The sequence below is a fragment of the Chelonia mydas genome, chromosome 1 (assembly GCF_015237465.2).
Source record: "Chelonia mydas isolate rCheMyd1 chromosome 1, rCheMyd1.pri.v2, whole genome shotgun sequence".
Classification (NCBI taxonomy): domain Eukaryota; kingdom Metazoa; phylum Chordata; order Testudines; family Cheloniidae; genus Chelonia; species Chelonia mydas.
Window position 1 is genome coordinate 243,608,212 of NC_057849.1, and position 23,369 is coordinate 243,631,580.

Below are 23,369 nucleotides of genomic sequence, written 5' to 3' on the forward strand. Positions count from 1 at the left end.
AACCCCCTGCCCTCATTCATAGTCATGGCCGTTGAGTTTAACAGCTGATGGTGTTCAAGCTAGCAGTCTCCAGGTTTACCCATCTAGGACTGAGGACAGGATGTTCTCATTGGAAGGCCCCTGACTGAAACTGGGTTCCCCCACTGCTTTAACAGAGCCCAAGTCTGTTGACCTTTAGGGCAAGATGTAAGGCTCAACACTCTGTTCTCAGGTTTCTGCTAAGGGAGGGGCTGCCATGTTGGTATTTCATGGGGGAGTGTGGGAGAGGGCAGGAATTCCTGGGGCAGCTATGGTAGCAAGAGCGCCTGGAAACAGCTCGTGCAGCTGAGAGGGCCAGGTGCCAGTGAACAGTCAGCAGGTCCTCCCCATTGAAGCCTCTTGCCTCCAGCTGATACCCCTACACCAGCAGGTGGGAGTTGGATCTCCTACTTCTTTTCTGTAGTGCTCACCAGGAAGTGCCACCCTTATGCTTGCCCCCAAAATCTTCCAGAAAATGGAGTTGAAACTCTCAGCATTACCACTCTCTAAAAGCTACTAGGGGAAGAACTGGGCCCTCTTCTTTTTCCCTCCACATTTTGTTCATGATCCTTGGACTTTAGTAATTACACGAATTCGATAAAGCAAATGAATCAATAAAAACAAAGAAGGGCATTAAATGTATCGCAGTAATTTCATGACCAATGGATGGATTTCTTTTTGTCCTCTCTACTGCAAAGACATCGGTCCTGACAAGATGCCCAACTTCCCTGCCCTAATACACCCAGAGGTAGGATTTATTTCAAAGAGCAATGCATAATTGTTATTTCCCTTTTACCCCCTTCTTATCAGCGTGACACACAGATGAGGTAATGCCTTGTAGAGTGCTGTTCACTGGTATATCTGTAAGCACTTTTTACAAAGGATACCAATATCACTATCCCCGTTTTACTGATGGGGAAACTAAGGCAGAGAGCTGAAGAGACTTACTCAATGCCCTGCAGCCAGTAACAGAGCTGGGACTAGAGCCCAGGTCTTCTAAGTCTCAGCCCAGTGCGCTAGCCACTAGGCAACGCTGACTCCTAGAGAAGAGTTAAAATGTCATCCAACTTCAGTCACTGATGCTCCTTCAAAAATCCAACTCTTGTTATAAAGCACAGACTCAGTTAGAAAGGAATCAAGCCCACAGAAGGAGGAGAGGAGGCTGAAGAATAAATTGAACTTGTACTTCATTGGTGCCAAAGTTCCTTTGAAAAGTCTGTGGGTTTAGGTTCAGTCCCAAAAAATTCCGTTAGGAGGTGTTTCCTTTCCCCATTCCAGACCATGCTACCAAAGCAGTCACAGAACGACAACCAAATTCCAGTGGCGAGAATAAAGAAAAAGAGAAAGTTTTTAAAAAATAATTAGTAAAGATACTGGATGGGGCCACATAGGGTAATTCCTGAATTGGCTGGACACACAAAGCTGTAGCTCACGAAAGCTTATGCTCAAATAAATTTGTTAGTCTCTAAGGTGCCACAAGTCCTCCTTTTCTTTTTACTTTGTAAGTCACTGAAAAAAAGTATAAAGATACATAGGTAATTCCATGTAGCTTCATACTGACAGCTTTCTGTATAAGAAACATGCTAGTCCCGCAGTCTCAGAGTTCCTATTACTTAGGTGCCCTGTATCCTGCAGGTATTTTAATTTTTGACCCATGTAGCTTCTTCTTTTTAAACCCCTAACACCTGCCCAGGAGAGAAGATAGAATCATGCCCCTTGTGGATGGCAATGCTTTTGGTCTGGATTTCATGTCCGGAAAAAGATGCCTCTAGTTTTATTTTAATAGAAGGGAGAAGAAAGTGAGAAGATTTTTTTTTAAATTAACCTGCTGTGAATGGGGAAAAAAAATTCAAGAGCTGGGAGTGACAAAATAAAAAAAAATATATCATAATAGAACCATTCTGTAATTTCAGCTTTCTCCCATAATGGTTTTTTGTTTGTAATATTTAAATCTTACCTCTGTTCCACCTCGGGCTCACAGTGGCATGAGCATTGTAATAGAAAAGCAGCAGTAGCAAAGTCTTCCAATGCATCCTTTACTTTAAAATCTCTCTCTATATCTATATATTAGCTATTTGTTTCCTGGCTTCCTTTTCAGGAGGAGACAACTACCTCCCCAGCCCAAAGGAAGAACCTGTCTGTTCTCCTGAGTGCAACTGAAGTCAGTGTAGCAGCTCTTCCCCTAAACCAACTCTCCTAGGGATCAGTGAACTTGCTTTCATAGGCACACTTTGTTTTTATCCACATCTGGAATGACTCATGGTGCATGTGAGTTTGCTGGCAGCTGAGAGAATAAATGTCATTACATTTTTGTATTCAAGTTCCATTTGTTAGAAGGGCCATTTTTTTAAAGTCAAATAAACAGACAGGAGCAACTTTATGAAAGAACACTATTAAATGGTTGTTCTGTAGGTTTTTTCTCTGCTATGCGCATGGGCATACGCTAAAATGTAGCTCAGCTAAAAGCCAGCTCTGTGGTGATGTGTGCTGCATTCCTTGGATGCATAATACAGGGAGTGAGGCATATTCACTGAAGGAACATTTTGCCACTGTGATTCACAGGCATTGCTCATTTATAGAGAACACTAAAATAAAATACTTAGAGTGTGAGTTCTTTGAAACAGAGACCATCTTTTTGTTCTGTGTCTGTACAGCACCTAATACACAGGGGTCCTGGTCCATGATTGGGGCTCCTAGGCGCTCCCACAATACAAATAAATAATAATAAATAAAATAATAATGAAATGTATCAGTCAGGGTGTATTTGGGTGGAAAGTGTCTAAAGCAGTCACCATTCGTGAAGTGAAAAGGTATTTGATAGTTGCCTCCTTGATGATGCTAGTCCATACAACAAAATACACTGAATCTGGCATCACTGAAAGATTCTACTCAGGAGAGACCCAGAATGGAAACAAATGGGGGTATACAGGTAAAGAAAAATGAGATATACTGTCAGAGTTGTAGGATGGTCCACCACCACCCTTCAGGTCAAGACTAAGGTGCACTGAGATCACACAGGGTTGAAATATCAGGGGGTTGCTACGGATCAGGACAGAGGGAAGTAGTAGTGGGATGCGGATACTAAGAGATGATCAATGCATGATACAAATATTCGTTTGCGTCTCAATTTTCTATTTAGTGCCTAGAAATCCATGATGGACGCAGAGATAGATTGTGGCTCTAATTCTTCTCTCGTGTACACGTATGTAAGCCAGGAGCAACTTCAATGAAGTGAGTGGAGTTACACTGGGGTAAAATTGGCATACATGAGAAGAGAATCCAGCTCAGATTTCATCGATTAGCAGAGTTACAGGGAAGGGCCAAGGAATAGGAGAGGATACTTCAAATCAGGAGTGATGTCCATGGCAGGCCTGCATAGAGGAAACCTGCCCAGCCCTGGTCTCTCTCATACCATGCTCTAGCCAAGGCTACAATTCTGTCCCTAGCCCAAGTACCAAATTCAAGCAAACTGTTATAACTATTTGTAAAGGAAAAGGGGGTGGGGAGGCGGGGGAAACGACAATGGGGCAAATTCAGTAGTGTTGTTTAAGGTGGTGTAAATTGTATTCCAATTTTCTTAGATGCAGACTTTCTCAGATGTATTTACACTCACATAATGGTATGTGACTGAAAGGGAGTAATTTACATGCCAAGGAGATGGAAGACATAAAGTAAAGCAGAGAATAACTGACTGTAACTCATGCATTCTTACACTCTCTTGTTAATTGCTTGTCTTGCAACCCTCCTTTCTTCTGGAACCTTGTTGTGTGAGGGGTGGCAATGAACATCAGCTTTGACTCTGAGGGCCCAATTCATCTTTGCGTTGGTTCAGTTTTATATCAGTGTAACACCACTGAAATCACAGATGTAAAATAGGGATAATGCAGTAGTGGATCAGGCTCTTAGTGGCCCCAATTCAGAGATGATAGGCAAAGGGTTGGGTGTGTAAGTTGCACAGTGGTAAGAGTCTGAGGCACGTCTACACTGAGGAAATTTAACCCCTAATGTAAATGCATTGCACCAGCACAAAATGGATTTTACACTGGTGCAACTTAATCCAGAAAATAAATTGATTTGGGGTAAACCCTCTTTTAGGCCAGCATAGTACATAGTGGAGTTTACAGGTTGGTATCAATTCAGCTGTACCATTTACTTACATCAGTACAGCTACACTGGTGTGAAGTCCCTTAGTGTAGATGGGCCCGGAGAGTGAGGTTGTTTAATGTATATTTAGGGTAGGAGGGTCAGAAATAAGGGAAAATTGCATCATCTGAGATTTCTACTAGACTTAATATAGATTTACTTAAAGTTAGGCTCACCTTGGACTTTTGTCCAATGATTCATTTATTTGAACCCCTTTGGACCCGTTTTTTCGGAGCTCACAAACTCTCCCCAACCTCACTGCAAAGCTCGCTTTCCCAGTGCAGTGTTTGTTCAGCCTGGCAAGCCTCTCTGAGCACACTAACACCTTTCATAGAATCATAGAATATCAGAGTTGGAAGGGACCTCAGGAGTTCATTTAGTCCAACCCCCTGCTCAAAGCAGGACCAATCCCCAACTAAATCATCCCAGCCAGGGCTTTGTCAAGCCTGGCCTTAAAAACCTCAAAGGAAGGAGATTCCACCACCTCCCTAGGTAACGCATTCCAGTGTTTCACCACCCTCCTAGTGAAAAAGTTTTTCCTAATATCCAACCTAAACCTCCCCCACTGCAACTTGAGACCATTACTCCTTGTTCTGTCATCTGCTACCACTGAGAACAGTCTAGAGCCATCCTCTTTGGAACCCCCTTTCAAGTAGTTGAAAGCAGCTATCAAATCCCCCCCCATTCTTCTCTTCTGCAGACTAAACAATCCCAGTTCCCTCAGCCTCTCCTCATAAGTCATGTGTTCAGTCCCCTAATCATTTTTGTTGCCCTCCGCTGGACGCTTTTTCACATCCTTCTTGTAGTGTGGGGCCCAAAACTGGACACAGTACTCCAGATGAGGCCTCACCAGTGCCGAATGGAGGGGAACAGTCACGTCCCTCGATCTGCTGGCAATACCCCTACTTATACAGCCCAAAATGCCGTTAGCCTTCTTGGCAACAAGGGCACACTGTTGACTCATATTCAGCTTCTCGTTCACTGTAACCCCTTAGGTCCTTTTCTGCAGAACTGCTGCCTAGCCGCTCGGTCCCTAGTCTGTAGCAGTGCATGGGATTCTTCCATCCTAAGTGCAGGACTCTGCACTTGTCCTTGTTGAACCTCATCAGATTTGTTTTGGCCCAATCCTACAATTTGTCTAGGTCCCTCTGTATCCTATCCCTACCCTCCAGTGTATCTACCTCTCCTCCCAGTTTAGTGTCATCTGCAAACTTGCTGAGGGTGCAATCCACGCCATCCTCCAGATCATTAATGAAGATATTGAACAAAACTGGCCCCAGGACCAACCCTTGGGGCACTCCACTTGATACCGGCTGCCAACTAGACATGGAGCCATTGATCACTACCTGTTGAGCCCGACGATCTAGCCAGCTTTCTATCCACCTTATAGTCCATTCATCCAGCCCACACTTCTTAAACTTGCTGGCAAGAATACTGTGGAAGACTGTATCAAAAGCTTTGCTAAAGTCAAGGAATAACACGTCCACTGCTTTCCCCTCATCCACAGAGCCAGTTAGCTCATCATAGAAGGCAATTAGATTAGTCAGGCATGACTTGCCCTTGGTGAATCCAAGCAGACTGTTCCTGATCACTTTCCTCTCCTCTAAGTGCTTCAGAATTGATTCCTTGAGGACCTGCTCCATGATTTTTCCAGGGACTGAGGTGAGGCTGACTGGCCTGTAGTTTCCAGGATTGTCCTTCTTCCCTTTTTTTAAAGATGGGCACTATATTAGCCTTTTTCCAGTCGTCCGGGACCGCCCCCGATTGCCATGAGTTTTCAAAGATAATGGCCAATGGCTCTGCAATCACATCCGCCAACTCCTTTAGCACTCTCGGATGCAGCACATCCGGCCCCATGGACTTGTGCTCGTCCAACTTTTCTAAATAGCTTCAGATCTGATTCTATAATAGGGCCGCAAATGATGCACATTTGCCTGTCATCTCTGAATTGGGTGTTTTTTAATGAAGAAAATGCAGCTGTCGTTATGAAGTGCCAGCCTAAAAATAGCACATAAGGGAACCATTCTCCTTCCAATGCTACCAGTGTAAATTACTCTGTACAAATGTATAAATCGTCCCAACAATCAATATGAGATTAGGTATCACACACACACACTCTCTCTCTGTCACCCACACACACACACACCATCCTTGCTATTAAGAAACCTCAGGATAAACCAGTTTTCAAACAAGCACAGGAAACATAGCCACACATCTTCTATTCATTTTAACAACTGTCCTGGATATTTGCTCCAATTCCAGCCTGATGCAAATCACAGCTTACCCTGCCTGTACTAAGGGTTTGAACCAGTTCAGCTACACCTGTGGCTGAAACTGGGGCAAGTCTCCAGCATCCACCACAGTTATACCCCCTATCTTGCCCTGAAATTTTCAAACAGGAAAATGTTATAACAGAGGTGGAGTCAGTTTGAGGATATTCCATTATGGAGAAAGAAGTCACACCGGAGGAGATCTGGTTTAAAAAATTTTTGACACAGGAGAGTGCAACTTGTTCTACACAAAAAGAACAGGAGAACTTGTGGCACCTTAGAGACTAACCAATTTATTTGAGCATAAGCTTTCGTGCATCCGATGAAGTGAGCTGTAGCTCACGAAAGCTTATGCTCAAATAAATTGGTTAGTCTCTAAGGTGCCACAAGTACTCTTTTTCTTTTTGCGAATACAGACTAACACGGCTGCTACTCTGAAACTTGTTCTACACAGTTTTTGTCCTGCTTTAGAAATAGATATGGGTAAAATGGTGCAACTCCCTAGTGTGGACAATTATACTGAAATAAAGGTTTAGCATATTCCCCTAAATTTAGAGCTGTAAAGCAGTCAGGGACAAATAATTTATTCCTATGAGCTGGTCAGTTGTTGAAATTGAGAGTCTTTCAATTTTCCCAGCGTCTGTGAAAGACTTCAGGCCCCAGGGCGGTGGGGAGGGCAGAGAGGGAGAGGATGTGCCAACCTTCTAGCTCTGGCAGGTGTTAGGAGTGTGCAGGAAATTTGATATTTCTGGGACTCGCAACTGTATTACTGGAGCCCAGGAGAATCCATTTTACATTTGGGACAAACGTTCCTGTATACCAGCACCAGTGCTACCATTTACTGTTAATATACATTGGTGCTCCAACACAGTCTGTGTTCTGGGACTAGAAGCAATAGAATGAAAGGTGAGCCAGGGACATCCAAGAAGCTGCCAGCTGCTTTTCCGTGTACTGTGGCAGCAGCAGAAGCTTCCTACAGTGAAGGAGGAAATCTGGCATCTATCCCCACAGCCTGATGATGTTCTGCTCTCTGTGCTGCTTGCGCCAACCATCACAAACAATCTGATGGGAGAGGGGCAGCCCTTGAAGCTTGACTGTTCCCACTGGGCAGGACCCATAGGAGACCACCTTGCTTTCAGATGAATCCAAATTCCACAGGCATTATTGGGTAGGGATTTACATTGAAGATGCCACTGTCTATGATGGCCCATATATGGTAAGGCCCATTGTGCTAGGTGCTGTATAAGCACACAGTGGGATACAGCCTCTGTCCTGAAGAGCTTGCAGTCTAAAAAAGCCAAGATAGATAAACAGAGCAAACAGAGGTGAAGGGACTTGCCCAAGGTCAGAGATCTCCAGAATCCCAATCCAGGGCCCTGTTCCTTAGACCATAGTGCCTCCCACATGCTAGTATTCTGACATTGTCCATTTACACTGGGTCACTAATAATCACAATAATTGGTACTTTTATATAAGCTCCTTTCACTTGAGTATCTCAAAGCACTTTTACAAACATTAAACAAGTCTGTACACACTCTTGTGAGGTAGGCTGTTATCATCATCGTCATCTCCATTATACAGGTGGAGAAACTGAGGCACACAGAGAGGTTAAATGGCTTGCTCAAGGCCTCACAAGGTAAGTTAGTGCTAGAGGTGAGAACAGCACTCAAGAGTTGTGACTACCACGGCCACTGCCAACTGCTCTTCTGGTACACCCATGTATTCCAGTACCAGTACATACAACACCAATGCCAAACCCCAAAAGCCAAATGTGACTGAACCAAGCCACTATGGACCTTTCTAGTCAGGAGCCCCCCCAAAGTCATCTTTTTCCCCCCTTCAAATAACAGTTCACTGACTTTCAGGAAAAAAGGTTATTTCAGAAGCAGATTACTGTCAGTTGAGCAATTACTGGCTTCTCATTATCTGTAATGGCTCTTGTTAGACTCTCAAATATTTCTGTTGTAGTTTACATCTGTTTGCAATAACCAGAGGCAAAAATCTCACAAGAACTTCTGGGAAGCCTGCTGACTATGGCCTGGAATTAACTTTATGTTTCAGTGTCGTTATCCGTTGGACAAGGAGACATTAGGTCTGAGAAAATTAATAGCCTCCGGAAGGGAGGAACATGGCACAGTTCAAATATACCCCAATTTGTGTAGAGCTATTATGTTGCCCCACCACCACCCAGGTTCCCAATTCACATAGCATGTGAGTCTCAGTTACAGAGCCTGGCTCTTTAGCTCAAGCTGTAGAAATTCATGCTTTGAGCCCTAAAGGTCCCTGGTACAGTTCCTGGGATGTTAGCCAAAATGGCAGTTGCGACACTAGTACAAACAGGAAGCAAAGACAGGGGAGGCTGAAGGTATAGTAGCAAGAGTTACTCGTTATGGCAAGTGACTGATGGTGAAGGGAGAAAAGGTGGCTGATTGGTCTCCCTCTCCACCGCTACGTAAAATATATACAGCTAACTCTTATTTGTGACCTCTGGGCCAGATCCTCAGGTGAAGTAAATAGTTGTATCTCCATTGACTTCAACGTACAATACAGCATTACCCTTGTCTGTTAAGTTTAAAAGTCTCCAAAATCTTATTTGCTTTTCTAGATTCTTTACAGGGGGCTAGTGGGTTGCAACGGCAAGAAGCCAATGTAAACACCAAGGCCATGACTTGCAGTTAAGTGAGAGAAAACGCTATCAGCAGTGCTATCGTAGGGTGAGAGCCAGATTGAAGCAGACAAGAAAGCCGTGCCTCAAACCACTGCTAAAATCATAAAGAAAGGTCAGCTATGCAGAGAATTTCCTGCCTTTCAGCCCAGAAAGTCAACCGCAGCCCTGTACATGCGCAGAAGAGGGATTTAGGATTAATTCCTCAGAAGTCTCTCTTCAGTAAAACACCACCATACATTTTAAATTCAAACCCAAAGAAAACTGGACTTGAGAACAGAAAAGCAGACCAACTGGTGCCATTTCTAGAGCAAAGAGAAATACTGAATGACAAATACAGTCTCATTACCAGAAACAATGGGATGGAAGCTTTATTTATTTTCTTGCTCAGCAGCAAACACAGCACTAGATTCAAGACAGCCCATTGAACTAGTGGAAGGGGCACTTGGGAGATGGAGAAGGAAAGTGCTGTGTGTATAGCACGAGGCTGTCAGTTTAGTGGCAGATAATATCATGAGAGTGGCAGGCCTGGAGTGGCAGCCAGGGCTCAATTCCTGACTCTGCCACATGCCTTCCTGTGTGACCTCGACTAACTCATTGACTCTGTCAGCCTCAGTTCCCCATCTGTAACATAAGAAGGAGAAAAAAAACTAGGAGTACTTGCGGCACCTTAGAGACTAACAAATTTATTTTGGCATAGGACAAAACTCTTTATTCCCCATCCTTTGTCTGCTTGTCTAAATGAACTGTAAACTCTTTCAGACAGAGACTGTCTCTACTTGGCATACAATGCCAAGATCAATGGAGCCTTGATCTCGATTGAGGTCCTTCGCTGCTACAGTAGTACAATTAATTGTAAGAACCCTGTGCCTTTGGATTTAGAGACCCAGAAGGTTCCCAGAGGCAAAAAGGAATTTTTAAAAAAGGTTAAATTCTAATCCAGGGCAGACTGATTGATATTCCACATGTAAATCTGCTCACTGGTGTAAGAACGGAGTGACCAGCTCTTCCAAATGAAAAACTAGGACATCGGTCTCAGAGGTAGGTATGCCAGGAAGGGTTTTGGGAAATCAGGGAAGAGTGACCACAGGTGGCTACTCCTTCCTTCCCCTACCCCTCCTCAGCATTCCAGTTTTCCAGGGTTTCTGGTCACCCCGTGAGAGAGGGCAATTTGATGATCACGGTGATTACAGCCAAATCTCATACTCCTACTGACAGCAAGAAACAAAGGGAAAACACAGGCAGCCTGGAAGTGGAAAGGTGGTCAGCAGCAATTAGATATCACTGACTGTGACTAAACTATAAATCAGTGCCCTGTGCACATGAAGTGAAAAGTGACAGTTCAAGACAATCTATGCTCTCTTCTTCCCCACCCCCCAGGCATACAAAGATTATCTTTGATAAACAAAAATGAAATGCATAGTAGCTCATAGCCTTCAGCTGCTTGGCTGACACCATGAGGACCTAGTCATGTAGACATTGCGGGCTAGATTCGTGGTTGTGGCTGAGAGCCATTCAGCATCGCACACAATTGAAGTGAGGGAAAGCAAAGGTCACTTTAAGCCACTTCTGGGTTACTGGGTCTGGCACAATGTGGAGCAGGCTGAAGGCTTCTCTAAAGTACACTCAAACACAACAGCATCAAAGAGACCATCTGGCAGCTGGAGTGTTGCAACCTCTGCCTGTCCTTAGCTAAGCTAAGCTAACCATTTTGGCTGTTTAACACAGCCCAAGGATTCCCCTCTCTTGGGGATCATATCATCACTTCAGATACCCCATAATGGGAGAATCTTTTGCTAGCTAGAGTCACACCTGGTTCATGGCCCCTTTGTGGTGGCAGGCTAGCCAAAGACTGTTGGAGGGGCCAAAGCCTGGTGGAGAATCTGGCATAACATGTTTATAGAAACATTTTCTAATAATGAACGTTTCATAAAAATCTAAATCTCTCAATGGCTAATGTGTACACAGAAAAGAGGGCTAAATTTCTTTAAAAAATTTATTAGACATGAGCAATTAACCTAGTTCTAACCCAGAATTTTCCAAGTTTATAGACATTCTAGTTGCATTCACTCACACCAAGGCCAAATTTGGTCCAGTATAGTCACTAGTACAGCAGAAGTAGTTCGAGATAGAGAGCTGGACATTTACTAGCTCAGTTCCTAAAGGGTGAATATACTGCCTAGTGCCATAATTCATGTCACCTCAGGGGAAATTCAAAACAGTATGCCATGTCATACTGTGTGTTCACAACCCTTTGAAGAACTGGCTGGTTTTGTTGTGATGGCAACCAAAGTGACTAGTTTAGTAGCAAATGGGTTTCATTGGTCAGTGCTGCAATCCACTGGGGGCAACACCCCCAAATCACCTTTCACATTGCTGAGAAGGGTGTGGGCTAACTTCTTTTTGACACAGATTCTCTCTCTGCCTCCCCAGCCACCCTCAGTTTGGCACAAGAGCTTGAAAGCAGATGTAATGGAAAAAACAGCAAATCCCATCTCCCTTTTTCCTGTGGAATTAGTATTTATATATAGTATACTGCTTATAGCAACACCCTTAGCAGCAATGAAAGGCGTTCTTATACGTGGAAAGTACAGTAGTATGGAACATCTCGTACTGCAGTGGCTACTCTACCCTCCTTGCAGCTTGCATCCTCTTTCACTGTTCTCTTCAAACTACCTCAGCAGCTCTTTGCATTGTATGCTGAATTTTCATGCACCGAGACACCAGAACAGTTTGATTAGCACCAGGCTCATGAAAAGACCTCTAGTACACTAAGGGCACTAGCCAATGCGAGATAATTGCAGTGTCCCCTTGTATTTTCAAGCTGAACTAATCACAATTGTTGTGCAATGGGGCACTGGTCCATTACCCTAAGTACTACTGTAATACAAATAAACAAATAATACATAATGATAGGGGAGGCCTGGCTGACCCTGCTTTATAGCAAGTGAAATGTAAGAAAGAGTCACTAACAGGAAGCAGGAAGTATACTACAAAAGTATATTTAAAAAGAAGACGAGGGAAAATGGGTGTCTCAATTTTTAAAGTGTTCTTATGAACAGGACAAATCCCAAGGGAAATTATTGGAGTGTATTATGTCCTCGTAAGTGGAGATAAGATGAGCAAAACCAGGTTTGAAAAATCTCATCAGGTGGGATTTTGTGCTCTAAAATCAAGCCCGAGGTGGTTTGGATCTGGTTCTCATTTTATCTGAGCCCACAAAACTCAGAGGAATTAAGCAGAGGGTTGGATGAATGGTTCCAGTTTTGGCCTCTCTTTAAACTAACATTGCTATGTCAGGGTCCATATAAAGTAGTGGTGATTTTACATCTATATAGGAATATAGGATTTATATATCATGGCATTAAATTCCACCACTTTGTTAAACTAACAAAGGCTAGCTTTACCTACATACATTAAATGCAAAAGCAAATTGCTGGTCTGTCTCTCATAACTCTTCTCATAACTCTCATTGCACCTGTAATGCTGCAGTGCAGACCTGAGATAAGGAGAGCAGAAGACAAGATGATGAAATAGTGGGGGAATTCCCATAAGGTTGGAATGCAGACTCTAAGCCTGGGAGCAAGGCACAGCAAAAGAGGTGAGACAAACAAACAAAGATACAAGCTTCTATAGAGAAGGGAAAGTGTAAGAATTCCTATAAAGCAGCAAAGGTCTGAGCCAGAATGAAGAGTACTGTTGGAGATGGGAAACAAATACAAATAACCGTGATGCTACCTTGGCAGACGGTGCAATGCAAACTGCTCCTGCCTTCTCTACATTCATGCGTCAGCCCCACCAGTGGTACATCCACTCTCTGCGGCTAGAGAATTGAATGTCAGTATTTGCCAGCTGGTCAAAAATACAGATCTCTCCTAACCCCAGATACTCCAAAACAGATAACAAGATCAGTTAGAGTACACGTCTGATGCCCACTGCCTAAACCAATAGTAGTAAATGGAGTTACACCTGTGTAACCCAGAGAAATGCGGCGTTGAATCAGCCCCTTAAAAATGTGTGCCTGCACTTTTATACTTCAGAAGGCATTTCTATGCATATGATGTTGTGTATCCTCCGATAGCCAACATCCCTGCTGATTACCCCTACTGAACCTCTGAAATCCATTTGTCACTCATATTCCATATACTCACATAGTGGCAGTGTGGCCGAGTTGGTAGCACTCTCTCCTTTTGGCCATTATGATGCGGTGTCAGTCCCATTCCAGGACTTGGTCTCATACCCAGTGCTACCCATGACGTGCCATGCTAAATTGCTGCTGCACTGTTGCCATCCTTTAAATGTGACATTTAACAGTGGTCCAGTCTCTGGTGGGTTTCAAGTTGGACGTTAAAGATCCTGGGCAAGGTTCTATGCTGGTGTCAATTGGTGCAGCTCCATTGAAGTCAATGAAGCTGTGACATTGTTGACACTAGCACAAGCTTTGGTGACCTATAGTGATTGTTCAAAAAGAGTAGGGAATAAACATATTTCCTTCTGAAATCAACGCTGTGCGGGAGCTATGACTGAATGCACGGTCTCTGCATCAGTCTTTAACTCATGGCTTTGTAAAACACTTGGGGAAAATAGTGTAGGAAAGATGCACTGTAAAACCAATTTCAATCTGTTCTAATATTTTGATCACTAAAATAAACATCAACACCAAAAATATGGCGTATACTGATACCCGTAGTATGACCTTTTAGTAATTTTCTATCTGACCAGTAAATCTGGAAAAAAAAATTAAAGGGATCATTCTAATGTCTGTGCTTTATTTCAGCCAAAACAACAGAGAGATTATGCTAAAACAGATGCTGGCCAGTTTCAGAGTGAGATTAAATGGAAACATTAGCAACTTGAGAAGCAAAAATTTAACATAATCCTTTTTGAAATTATAAAATAAAAGATGATTGATCCTCTCTTCTTTTTTACCCACTATCTCGCCTTTTTATTTTGACACTAAGCCTAATGGAAAAACACCAACCACCAAGTTGGGCTACTGAAACATACAACAACAAAGGGAAAGGAGGAAGGCAGCTTTACAGATTTTTCAGGTTACTGCCTCTATAACAAGAAACTCTTTCATTCCTCCTATTTCTCCTCCCTCCCCCTTCATCTATGTGCATGTTCTGTGGTCTAATAGTTGGAAACCAGAAAGTCACTTGGAAGATAAATGGGTCCCAGGGAGATAATAGCTCTGAAGCTATTCAAATTTTCTTCCAGAAAAATAGGGTCTGATCCTGCATTTTTTGTTTGTGCCAAGAGTCCTTACTTATCAGAGGAGTCCCATTTTAGCCAATGGGATTCCTCTCCCAGTAAGGGCTATCCTGATGAATAAGGTATGCAGGATTAGAACCAGAGTTTTCTGGTCTCTTAACAATACTTGGGTGGGGAATGACATGTTTTCATCTGTGCTTGATTGCAGCAGTGGAGGGAGAGCAAGGAGATGCTGAAGCAGAGGCTATGGTCCATTAGTCTACCTGCTAGCTAGCAGCCATGAAGCAAACTGGATTTAAACTCTCTTCAGTGGCCAGGATTGCTCTGTGTGTACCTGCTCACCTTACCAGAGCTAAGGCTCAAATCAAGACCCCTGTGGTACACAGACCAATGCTCTATCAGGTACGCAAAAAGCCTGCGAGTGGCTATGCCAGCAAGAGCTGTGCTGCATTTCTCTGACCTTAAAGTCACTCTTTGCATATCTAACATCAGCCACTTGATCGTGTGTTTCCACCCCCAATATTGACATTTAGCTGCTAATGAGATTTTAGCCTGGGAAATCAGGTTTTATATAGAAACAGAGGAATTGCCACACTGGATCAGACCTGTGTCCATCTAATTCAGTGTCCTGTCTCCACCAGCACAAGATGACATCAGAGGAAGGTGCAAGAAGACCTACAATAGGTAGTTATGGGTCACTGACTCCAGGAAATTTCTGCCTAACCTCCATTGGTTAGCGGTTGACTTGTGCTTTGACTCATGAGTTTATTTTCCTTCCAACACTCTCTTTAAAAACATTTTACTATTATAACTATGGATATTCCTATTATCCACATAAATGTCTAATCCTTCTTCGGGATTCCTGCTAAACTCTGTGATATCATGTGGCATTGAGTTCTGATGGCTAATTGTGTACTGAGTGAATACAGTATTTTCTTTTGTCAACCTTAACTTTGCTGCCGTTCAGTTTCATTGAATGTCCCCTGGAAAAATAAAATAAGAAATTCATATTTTGCTTTTTCTAGGGGTTTCCTATCACACCACTCTAAATCTAAAAGCTCTCTTCCACCTTAGGCTCTGTCTAAATATAAAGGGAAGGGTAAACACCTTTAAATCCCTCCTGGCCAGAGGAAAAACCCTTTCACCTGTAAAGGGTTAAGAAGCTAGGATAACCTCGCTGGCAGCTGACCAAAATGACCAATGAGGAGACAAGATACTTTCAAAGCAGGAGGGGGGAGAAACAAAGGTTCTCTCTGTCTGTGTGTTGTTTTTTGCTAGGAACAGAAAAGGAATGGAGTCTTAGAACTTAGTAAGTAATCTAGTTAGATATGCGTTAGATTCTGTTTTGTTAAATGGCTGATAAAATAAGTTGTGCTGAATGGAATGTATATTCCTGTTTTTGTGTCTTTTTGTAACTTAAGGTTTTGCCTAGAGGGATTCTCTATGTTTTGAATCTGATTACCCTGTAAGGTATTTACCATCCTGATTTTACATAGGTGATTCTTTCACTTTTTCTTCAATTAAAATTCTTCTTTTAAGAACCTGATGGTTTTTTCATTGTTCTTAAGATCCAAGGGTTTGGGTCTGTGTTCACCAATGCAAATTGGTGAGGATTTTTATCAAGCCTTCCCCAGGCAATGGGGTGTAGGGTTTGGGAGGATTTGGGGGGGGGGGAAGATGTTTCCAAGCGGGCTCTTTCCCTGTTATATATTTGTTAGACGCTTGGTGGTGGCAGCAATAAAGTCCAAGGGCAACAGTTAAAATAGTTTGTACCTTGGGGAAGTTTTAAAATAACTGGTAAAAATAAGCTTAGGGGTTTTTCATGCAGGTCCCCACATCTGTGCCCTAGAGTTCAGAGTGGGGAAGGAACCTTGACATGGTGGCAGAGTGGTGGAATTAACTTGAAATCATTTTGAGATCAATTTGAGATTTTTTTGAACAAGAAGCACAGATTTTAAAAAGGAAATTTTTTTCCCCTTTGGGCTGTTGGAAAGCAGATTTTCAGCTGAAAGCAGTTAGGGCTTCATCCAAAGTTTATTGATATGTAAGTAGCTTTTGCCTTGCCCTTAACACTATGGCAGGGAAAAGCAAAACATTCTTATTTGGATAGTAAGTTTTTCAGAGGAGCAGCTGTCTTATTGTGTCTCTATACAGTGCCTAGCACAATGGGGGCCCTTCTCAGCTGGGGCCTGTAGGCAGTATCTGTAAAACAGCAGAAAGTTCTGCTTCCCAACAGCAAAACCATTCAAAATAACTGCAAGAGGTGGCTGATAAATGCAATTGTGTAAACACACACACACCACATGTTCTATTTGCTTCTGTCTCTATTATTCTGAGTTTTTCCTCTCCTTGGGTGTCCACAACTCTGAAAGAAGGGAAAGGCCATTGTCTGCATCTCATCATTCCAAGGTTACCTCTTTCCCATCCTCCCAGCCATTTCCGCCTCTGCGCCTCAGTGTTGTGGATTTTTTACCGCAAGCATATTTCTATTGGCTAAGAGGGGAACGTGGATGACTTTCCAAGTGTCCTCACGGCAACTATCTGTGCAACAACAAACTACAGCATCAGGAAACCCTGGAAAAATAGTTTGTGGGATGTGCCTCTACCCAACACACAGCCCTGGGATTATGGCATAGCTTGTCCTTCACAGGGGCAAGCTGTCTAGGAAACCACAGTGAACCACAGCTAGAAGCCTCACATTGGTTCAGAGCTTTTTTAAATGGATAAAACTAATTAGAGCATTTAGGCAGAGAGAGAGAGAGAGGCACTGAAAACAACCACAAATGAACTCTTCAAAACCTCAGACTTGGCATGCAGCCTGGGAATCCCCTTTAAGTGTACCCTGTTTATTCTTAAAGGGAGAGCTTTATATTTTGTTTTAAGCTGGCTGTTTGTGGTGGGGAAATAAGGCCTTTCATACTTAGCATCCATAACTATGGCAGTTGGCAGGGTATTTTGCTGCCTGATATGAATTGCATTTGTTATATAAATCTTGGGGAATTTAATATTATATTCTCAATATTATGCCTTTGTTATGACTATTAGCCTGGGCCCAAGGGCTGTTGCTATTTACATGGTAATGAAGCATTGTTTCACAGAGGTTCTAAGGAAGTCAACACAGTAATGAATTCAGGAGTTTCATTTTTAAACTGGTTGCCCATTAAATAGTGCAACCACAGTAAATAGCAGCACTCACAACCTGAGGCCCAGGCAAAAGAATGAATGAGTTGTGGTGTGGATGCAAAACTTTGCACACAAATAATTGCAGGAGTAAAATTTTGCATGCAGATCTGAGGCCCTATTTAAAAAATTGGGAAAAATTTACATGTACACATATGAGGGTGACACCCAGGCATAGTAAAAAGAAAGGAAACTTTTGGTGACAAATAAATCAGTATTTGGATAAACACTGGAAAAGGTTTACAAGGAACTAACATACACTATGTGAAATCAATTACGCCAAAGGTTAAATTGTTTGACAGAAAGAAAATGCTTACTTTACTATTACTCAAGCAAGGGTGAATTGAAATGTGAAAACATTTACTAAATGCACCAAAAGAAAAGATGGCTACTATCCTGGCTCCACTGAAGTTAGAGGGGCAGAGACTTTACTGACACTAGAGGAGGAGGAAGAGGACTCTCAGACTTTGAGGGCTATATTATGAAGCTTAATGAGCAGAGCTGCTTTAAAAGAAACTGCTTTATAGTTGGTTGAAAAAGGCAGAGGGGCACAAAAATTATACCTTTCCCTCTGGTTCTTTTTGAATTTCAAAAACTTTTGACTAGTGCTATCTTGTAGGGAAAAACCATGAGAGCCTTCAGGCTAGGAAAGAGAGAGAGATTTTGTTCATCTGTGCCGTAGGTAATATTTACATACTTTGTCCTACAGTCTTTGCATCATTGTAGTGGGATTTTTTTTCTCCTAGTATCAGACTACTGTGCATTTGGATGTGCAAGTATTGTTTTGTGATTTTTCTGTTTATGTTCTATCATGGAGTTCTTTATGCCTTTTCCACTCACCCATTTCTTTCAATTGTCAGATGATATTTTAACACGTACTGGTTGTAGAGATAGCATCTGAATGAGAAGAGAGTTTGAGTCACTTTAAACTCCACTGTCTGACAGATTATGGATAGAACAATGGGCCTCACAAACAGATTAATCAGTCTAATGATTTCGATTTCAAGCATCCCCAAATACTGTATTTGCACTAGACTGAACGCACCATCAGTGCTCAGCAAATAAATAGCATTATTTGTATTGCAGTAGCCATGGGAAGGGCAAGCCATGCCATAATCGCAGGGCTGTGTGTTAGGCACCCTTGTGCTAGGTGCTGTATAAACTCACACCAAAAAGACAGTCCCTGTCCCCAGGACTTTACAATCTAAGCATAAGATGAGAGATAACAGGGACATACAACTGATGGGGTGTGGGGATCACAAGGTAAAAATAAGGCAATTATGATCAGCATGACAAACAGCATTGCATGATGCCTCAATGGAAAAACTAATAAATTAATGACTGATGATGGCAGATTCAACCAAAATAATCTATAAGACATTATCAATTAACTTGAATTTTAAATTTCAGAGTGGTAGCCGTGCTAGTCTGTGTCATAAATATAAAGGGAAGGGTAACCACCTTTCTGTATACAGTGCTATAAAATCCCTCCTGGCCAGAGGCAAAATCCTTTCACCCATAAAGGGTTAAGAAGCTAAGGTAACCTCGCTGGCACCTGACCCAAAATGACCAATGAGGGGACAAGATACTGTCAAATCTGGAGGGAGAGACAAAGAGTTTTGTTTGTCTGTGTGATACCTTTGCCAGGAACAGATCAAGGATGCAAGCTTTCCAACTCCTGTAAAATTAGTAAGTAATCTAGCTAGAAAATGCTTTAGATTTTCTTTTGTTTTTGGCTTGTAAAATTTGCTGTGCTGGAGGAATGTGTATTCCTGTTTTTGTGTCTTTTTGTACTTTAAGGTTTTGCCTAGAGGGATTCTCTATGTTTTGAATCTGCCTGCCTGCGAGATTATCTTCCATTTAATCTTACAGAGTGTTTCTTTTATCTTTGTTTTGTTCTTCTAATAAAGTTCTATTTTTTAAGAATCTGATTGGGTTCTTAGGAAACCCAAGCTGGTCTGTGCTCAACTTGTTTATTCTCAAGCCTCCCCAGGAAAGGGGGTGTAAGGGCTTGCGGGGAAGACGTCTCCAAGTGGTCTCTTTCCCTGTTCTTTGTTTAAAGCGCTTGGTGGTGGCAGCATACTGTTCAAGGACAAGGTAAAGTTTGTACCTTGGGGAAGTTTTTAACCTAAGCTGGTAAAAATAAGCATAGGGGGGTCTTTCATGCAGAGTTTTGTCTGTCTGTGTGATACCTTTGTGATACATCCCACATCTGTACCCCTGTCTGTGTGATACATCCCACATCTGTACCCCAGAATTCAGAGTGGGGAAGGAATCGTGACAGTCTGTATCAGCAAAAACAACAAGGAGTCCTTGTGGCACCTTAGAGACTAACAAATTTATTTGGGCATAAGCTTTCATAGGCTAAAACCCACTTCAGCAGATGCATGGAGTGGAATATACAGTAGGGAGATATAAATACACAGCAGATGAAAAGATGGGAGAAACTGCAGAACTGGAATTAATTTTCAAACTGGACACCATCAAATTAGGCCTGAATAAAGACTGGGAGTGGATGGGTCACTACAAAAACTAATTTCTCCCTGCTGATACTCACACCTTCTTGTCAACTGTTTGAAATGGGCCACCTTGTTTACATTGGCCTCATTAGCACTAGAAAAGTGATTTCCACCCCTTCTTGTCAACTATTGAGAATAGCCCACTTCCACCTTAATTGAATTGGCTTGTTAGCACTGACCCCCTCACTTGGTAAGGTAACTCCCATCTTTTCATATGCTGTGTATTTATACCTCCCTACTGTATGTTCCACTCCATGCATCTGATGAAGTGGGTTTTAGCCCATGAAAACTTATGCCCAGATAAATTTGTTAGTCTCTAAGGTGCCACAAGGACTCCTCCTTGTTTTTGTTGAATTTTAAGGTTACCCCTATTAGCACATTGCAAACTGGTGTTAAATTTAACAGGCAGTTCTATGGCAAACATTAACACAATTGGGTGAGACCCCTCCTGCTACTTTTAGTGGACTTTCAAGCCTTTAGAATCAGCATCACTAATCATTAGCAAATCCTTTCATCTCAACAGAAGACTGTCTTACAAGTAGGCAATCTTTGACTAAGAGCTAAGAGGGTGGCTACAGGCACATCAATACAGTTGTGCTGACAACACAGGGCTTCATGGCATCTGTTTCCCACCAGCCAAAAGTAATGAAACTACTTCCACCTCCTCCCTTCATCAAAGTGGAATCAGAGTACAGGAAAGGTTCCACAGACAGAAGCAAAATCAGTGAGCTGGAATAGATAATTCCCTGATGGTGTAAAAGAATGAGAATTATTAACAAAATAATCCCTTCAATTCTTTCACTGGCATGTTTTGAAATTCACTAGAGCTGCAAAAATGCTAAGAGCAGGAACACCTCAAGGAAGGTAATGAGCTAACAGAATAGGCAGCCTATATGCTTTGGCTCTGTAAGGACCCTTTAGACCCCAATTATAGAGGGTCTTGTGTGGGGAGCAGACAGGAGGGGGCTTATAGCAGAAAGGAGACCTGCTCAGATCTCTGCTCTGAGCAAATCCCAGCCACCAGACTGTTCAAAGAGATCCACATCTGCTTCCTTCTTTAGCCTCCCAGGCAAGAATCTGTGAAGCCAAGTGGCAGCATGGGACTTTTACATTAGCTTGTCTCAAGTTAGGAAATCCCATGCCCTGCTAGCGTTACACACACCACACCTCAAGTATTGGCTACAGGCATCAACCAGGGCTAGCTGAAACAAGAAGAGGGAAGTATACCAGGATATTTTAATTAAATATGTCAGAGATGCTCTAAATTAATCTAGCTGGGGGGTCTGTGCCAGGAGCCTGAGGGATTCCCCTTCTTTGCATAGCCTGATGCAAATGGCAGTCACCTTCACTTTTAACTCACATGAAATTATAGGTTTCACCTGTATTCAAGCAGCCTCATGTCAACGTCTCATCACTTCAGCCATGATTCTGCCATTCTTGCTCATGTTAGATAGTATCCTGTTTCTTAAAGAGCACCGGTGAAGTCAATGGGGTTAATCCGTCCCATTATGGTCAATGCCAACATTCCAGTTAACTTTAGCCGTGCAAGGAGGGTGCAGGGAAGGTTGTGTTGTGTTCTATTATAAACTATATTAGTTGTCAAATACTTCATCATGGTAAAAGATCTGATTCTCCACCCACTTACATGGCTGTGGGTCAGAATTAATTGCCTTTGAAGTCAATGGAGTTACACTAGTGTAAACCTGGTGGGAGAGGAAAAGTGGGCCTAAATTTTAAGTGACGAGTATGGGGGCAGAGTTAAGGCTGAGATGTCAATCTTAACACTGCATTTCCTGGCTCCCGAGCAATTCTGAACTTTAACAGTGGATTAAGACTGATTTAGATTTCAGTCTGAATGTTATTTTTTGTCTTTACAAAATAAATACAATCATCTCATGTTCCTATTATTTTAAAATCAATACACTTTTCTCCTGTCAGTTTAAAGTCCTCTTGAGAAAACCTTTTATAGAACAACAAAGCTATTTATTTGAATTCTCATTCAAGCACCAGATAAAAACACATATTTTGCACATTCATTAAAACTTGTCTAATTCCTGAGAAACACTGCAATTATAATTAAAACATCAAAATGCCCCGATTTCAAATATTTTATTAGTCACAAAACATGATCTGCACTCTGTATTTGGGCTGTAAAAAATTACTACATTAAGATTTGCAAATTGATATTATCCCTTTTATGAAGAGTTGACTGAGACAAAAAAGTCACCCTAAGTGTACTGTGGTAAAACAAAAACAGAAAGACAAGTAAGTGAGCCTTTTGTATCAGCTGGAACTTATTAAACTTCCAAAATTGTAACGTGTACTGAAATAAGTGAGTAGAAATAATGTATGCAGTGCTGTTGTAGCTGTGTCAGTCCCAGAATATTAGACAGACATGGTGGGTGAGTTAATATCTGTTATTGGACCAATTTCCGTTGTCTTTTTCACCTACTGAAGTTGATCCACTGAAGTCACCTTGCTCACCTTGTCTGTCTGGAAACAATGTATACTTTTAAAAGCTAATTAAAAAGCCAGTGTAATGTCCACAAAGTGAACTGAACGTAAATGAAGTATGATGGTACCTATTCTTTTAAATTATTTCATTCCTGCTCCTACATGTTCCAGATACATCATGACACACTGCACATCCACTTGTGCCCAACATTCTAGGTATTTCCCATACTATGCACTTGCTGCAATGCCACATAGTCTGTTAGATTCCCAAGTTTCAATATATTGTGCTTCTGAATGTTCCAGGTACATCCTGAACTAACACACTTGTTCTTTACCAAGTGCTCTAGAGACAGCCCCATAATCATAGAATCATAGGACTGGAAGGGACCTTGAGAGGTCATCTACTCCAGTCCCCTGCACTCATGGCAGGACTAAGTATTCTCTAGACCATTCCTGAGAGGTGTTTATCTAATCTGCTCTTAAAAATCTCCAATGATAGAGATTCCATAACCTCCCTAGGCAATTTATTCCAGTGCTTAACCACCCTGACAGTTAGGAAGTTTTTCCTCATGTCCAACCTAAACCTCCCTTGCTGCAATTTAAGCCCATTGCTTAGAGGTTAAAAACAACATTTTTTCTCCCTCCTCCTTGTAACAACCTTTCATGTACTTAAACTGTAATCATGTCCCCTCTGTCTTCTCTTTTCCAGACTAAACAAACCCAATTTTTTTCAATCTTCCCTTTCTAGACCTTTAATCATTTTTGTTGCTCTTCTCTGGAATTTCTCCAATTTGTCCACATCTTTCCTGAAATGTGACATCCAGAACTGGACACAATACTCCAGCTGAGGTCTAATCAGCGTGGAGTGGAGCAGAAGAATTACTTCTCATGTCTTGATTACAACAC

The 23,369-nt window shown here is 42.2% G+C and overlaps 1 protein-coding gene across 1 annotated transcript in view; it reads right to left on the minus strand.

Moving 5' to 3' along the window:
* Nucleotides 1-2,232, minus strand: part of FAM180A (family with sequence similarity 180 member A) — a 33,475-nt gene extending 31,243 nt beyond the window's left edge. Inside the window, exon 1 of the mRNA XM_007072306.4 lies at nt 1,976-2,232. Coding sequence (XP_007072368.1) covers nt 1,976-2,051 — 76 coding nt within the window. The 5' untranslated portion in view covers nt 2,052-2,232. The remainder of the gene's footprint in view (nt 1-1,975) is intronic.
* Nucleotides 2,233-23,369: the final 21,137 nt, after the last annotated feature.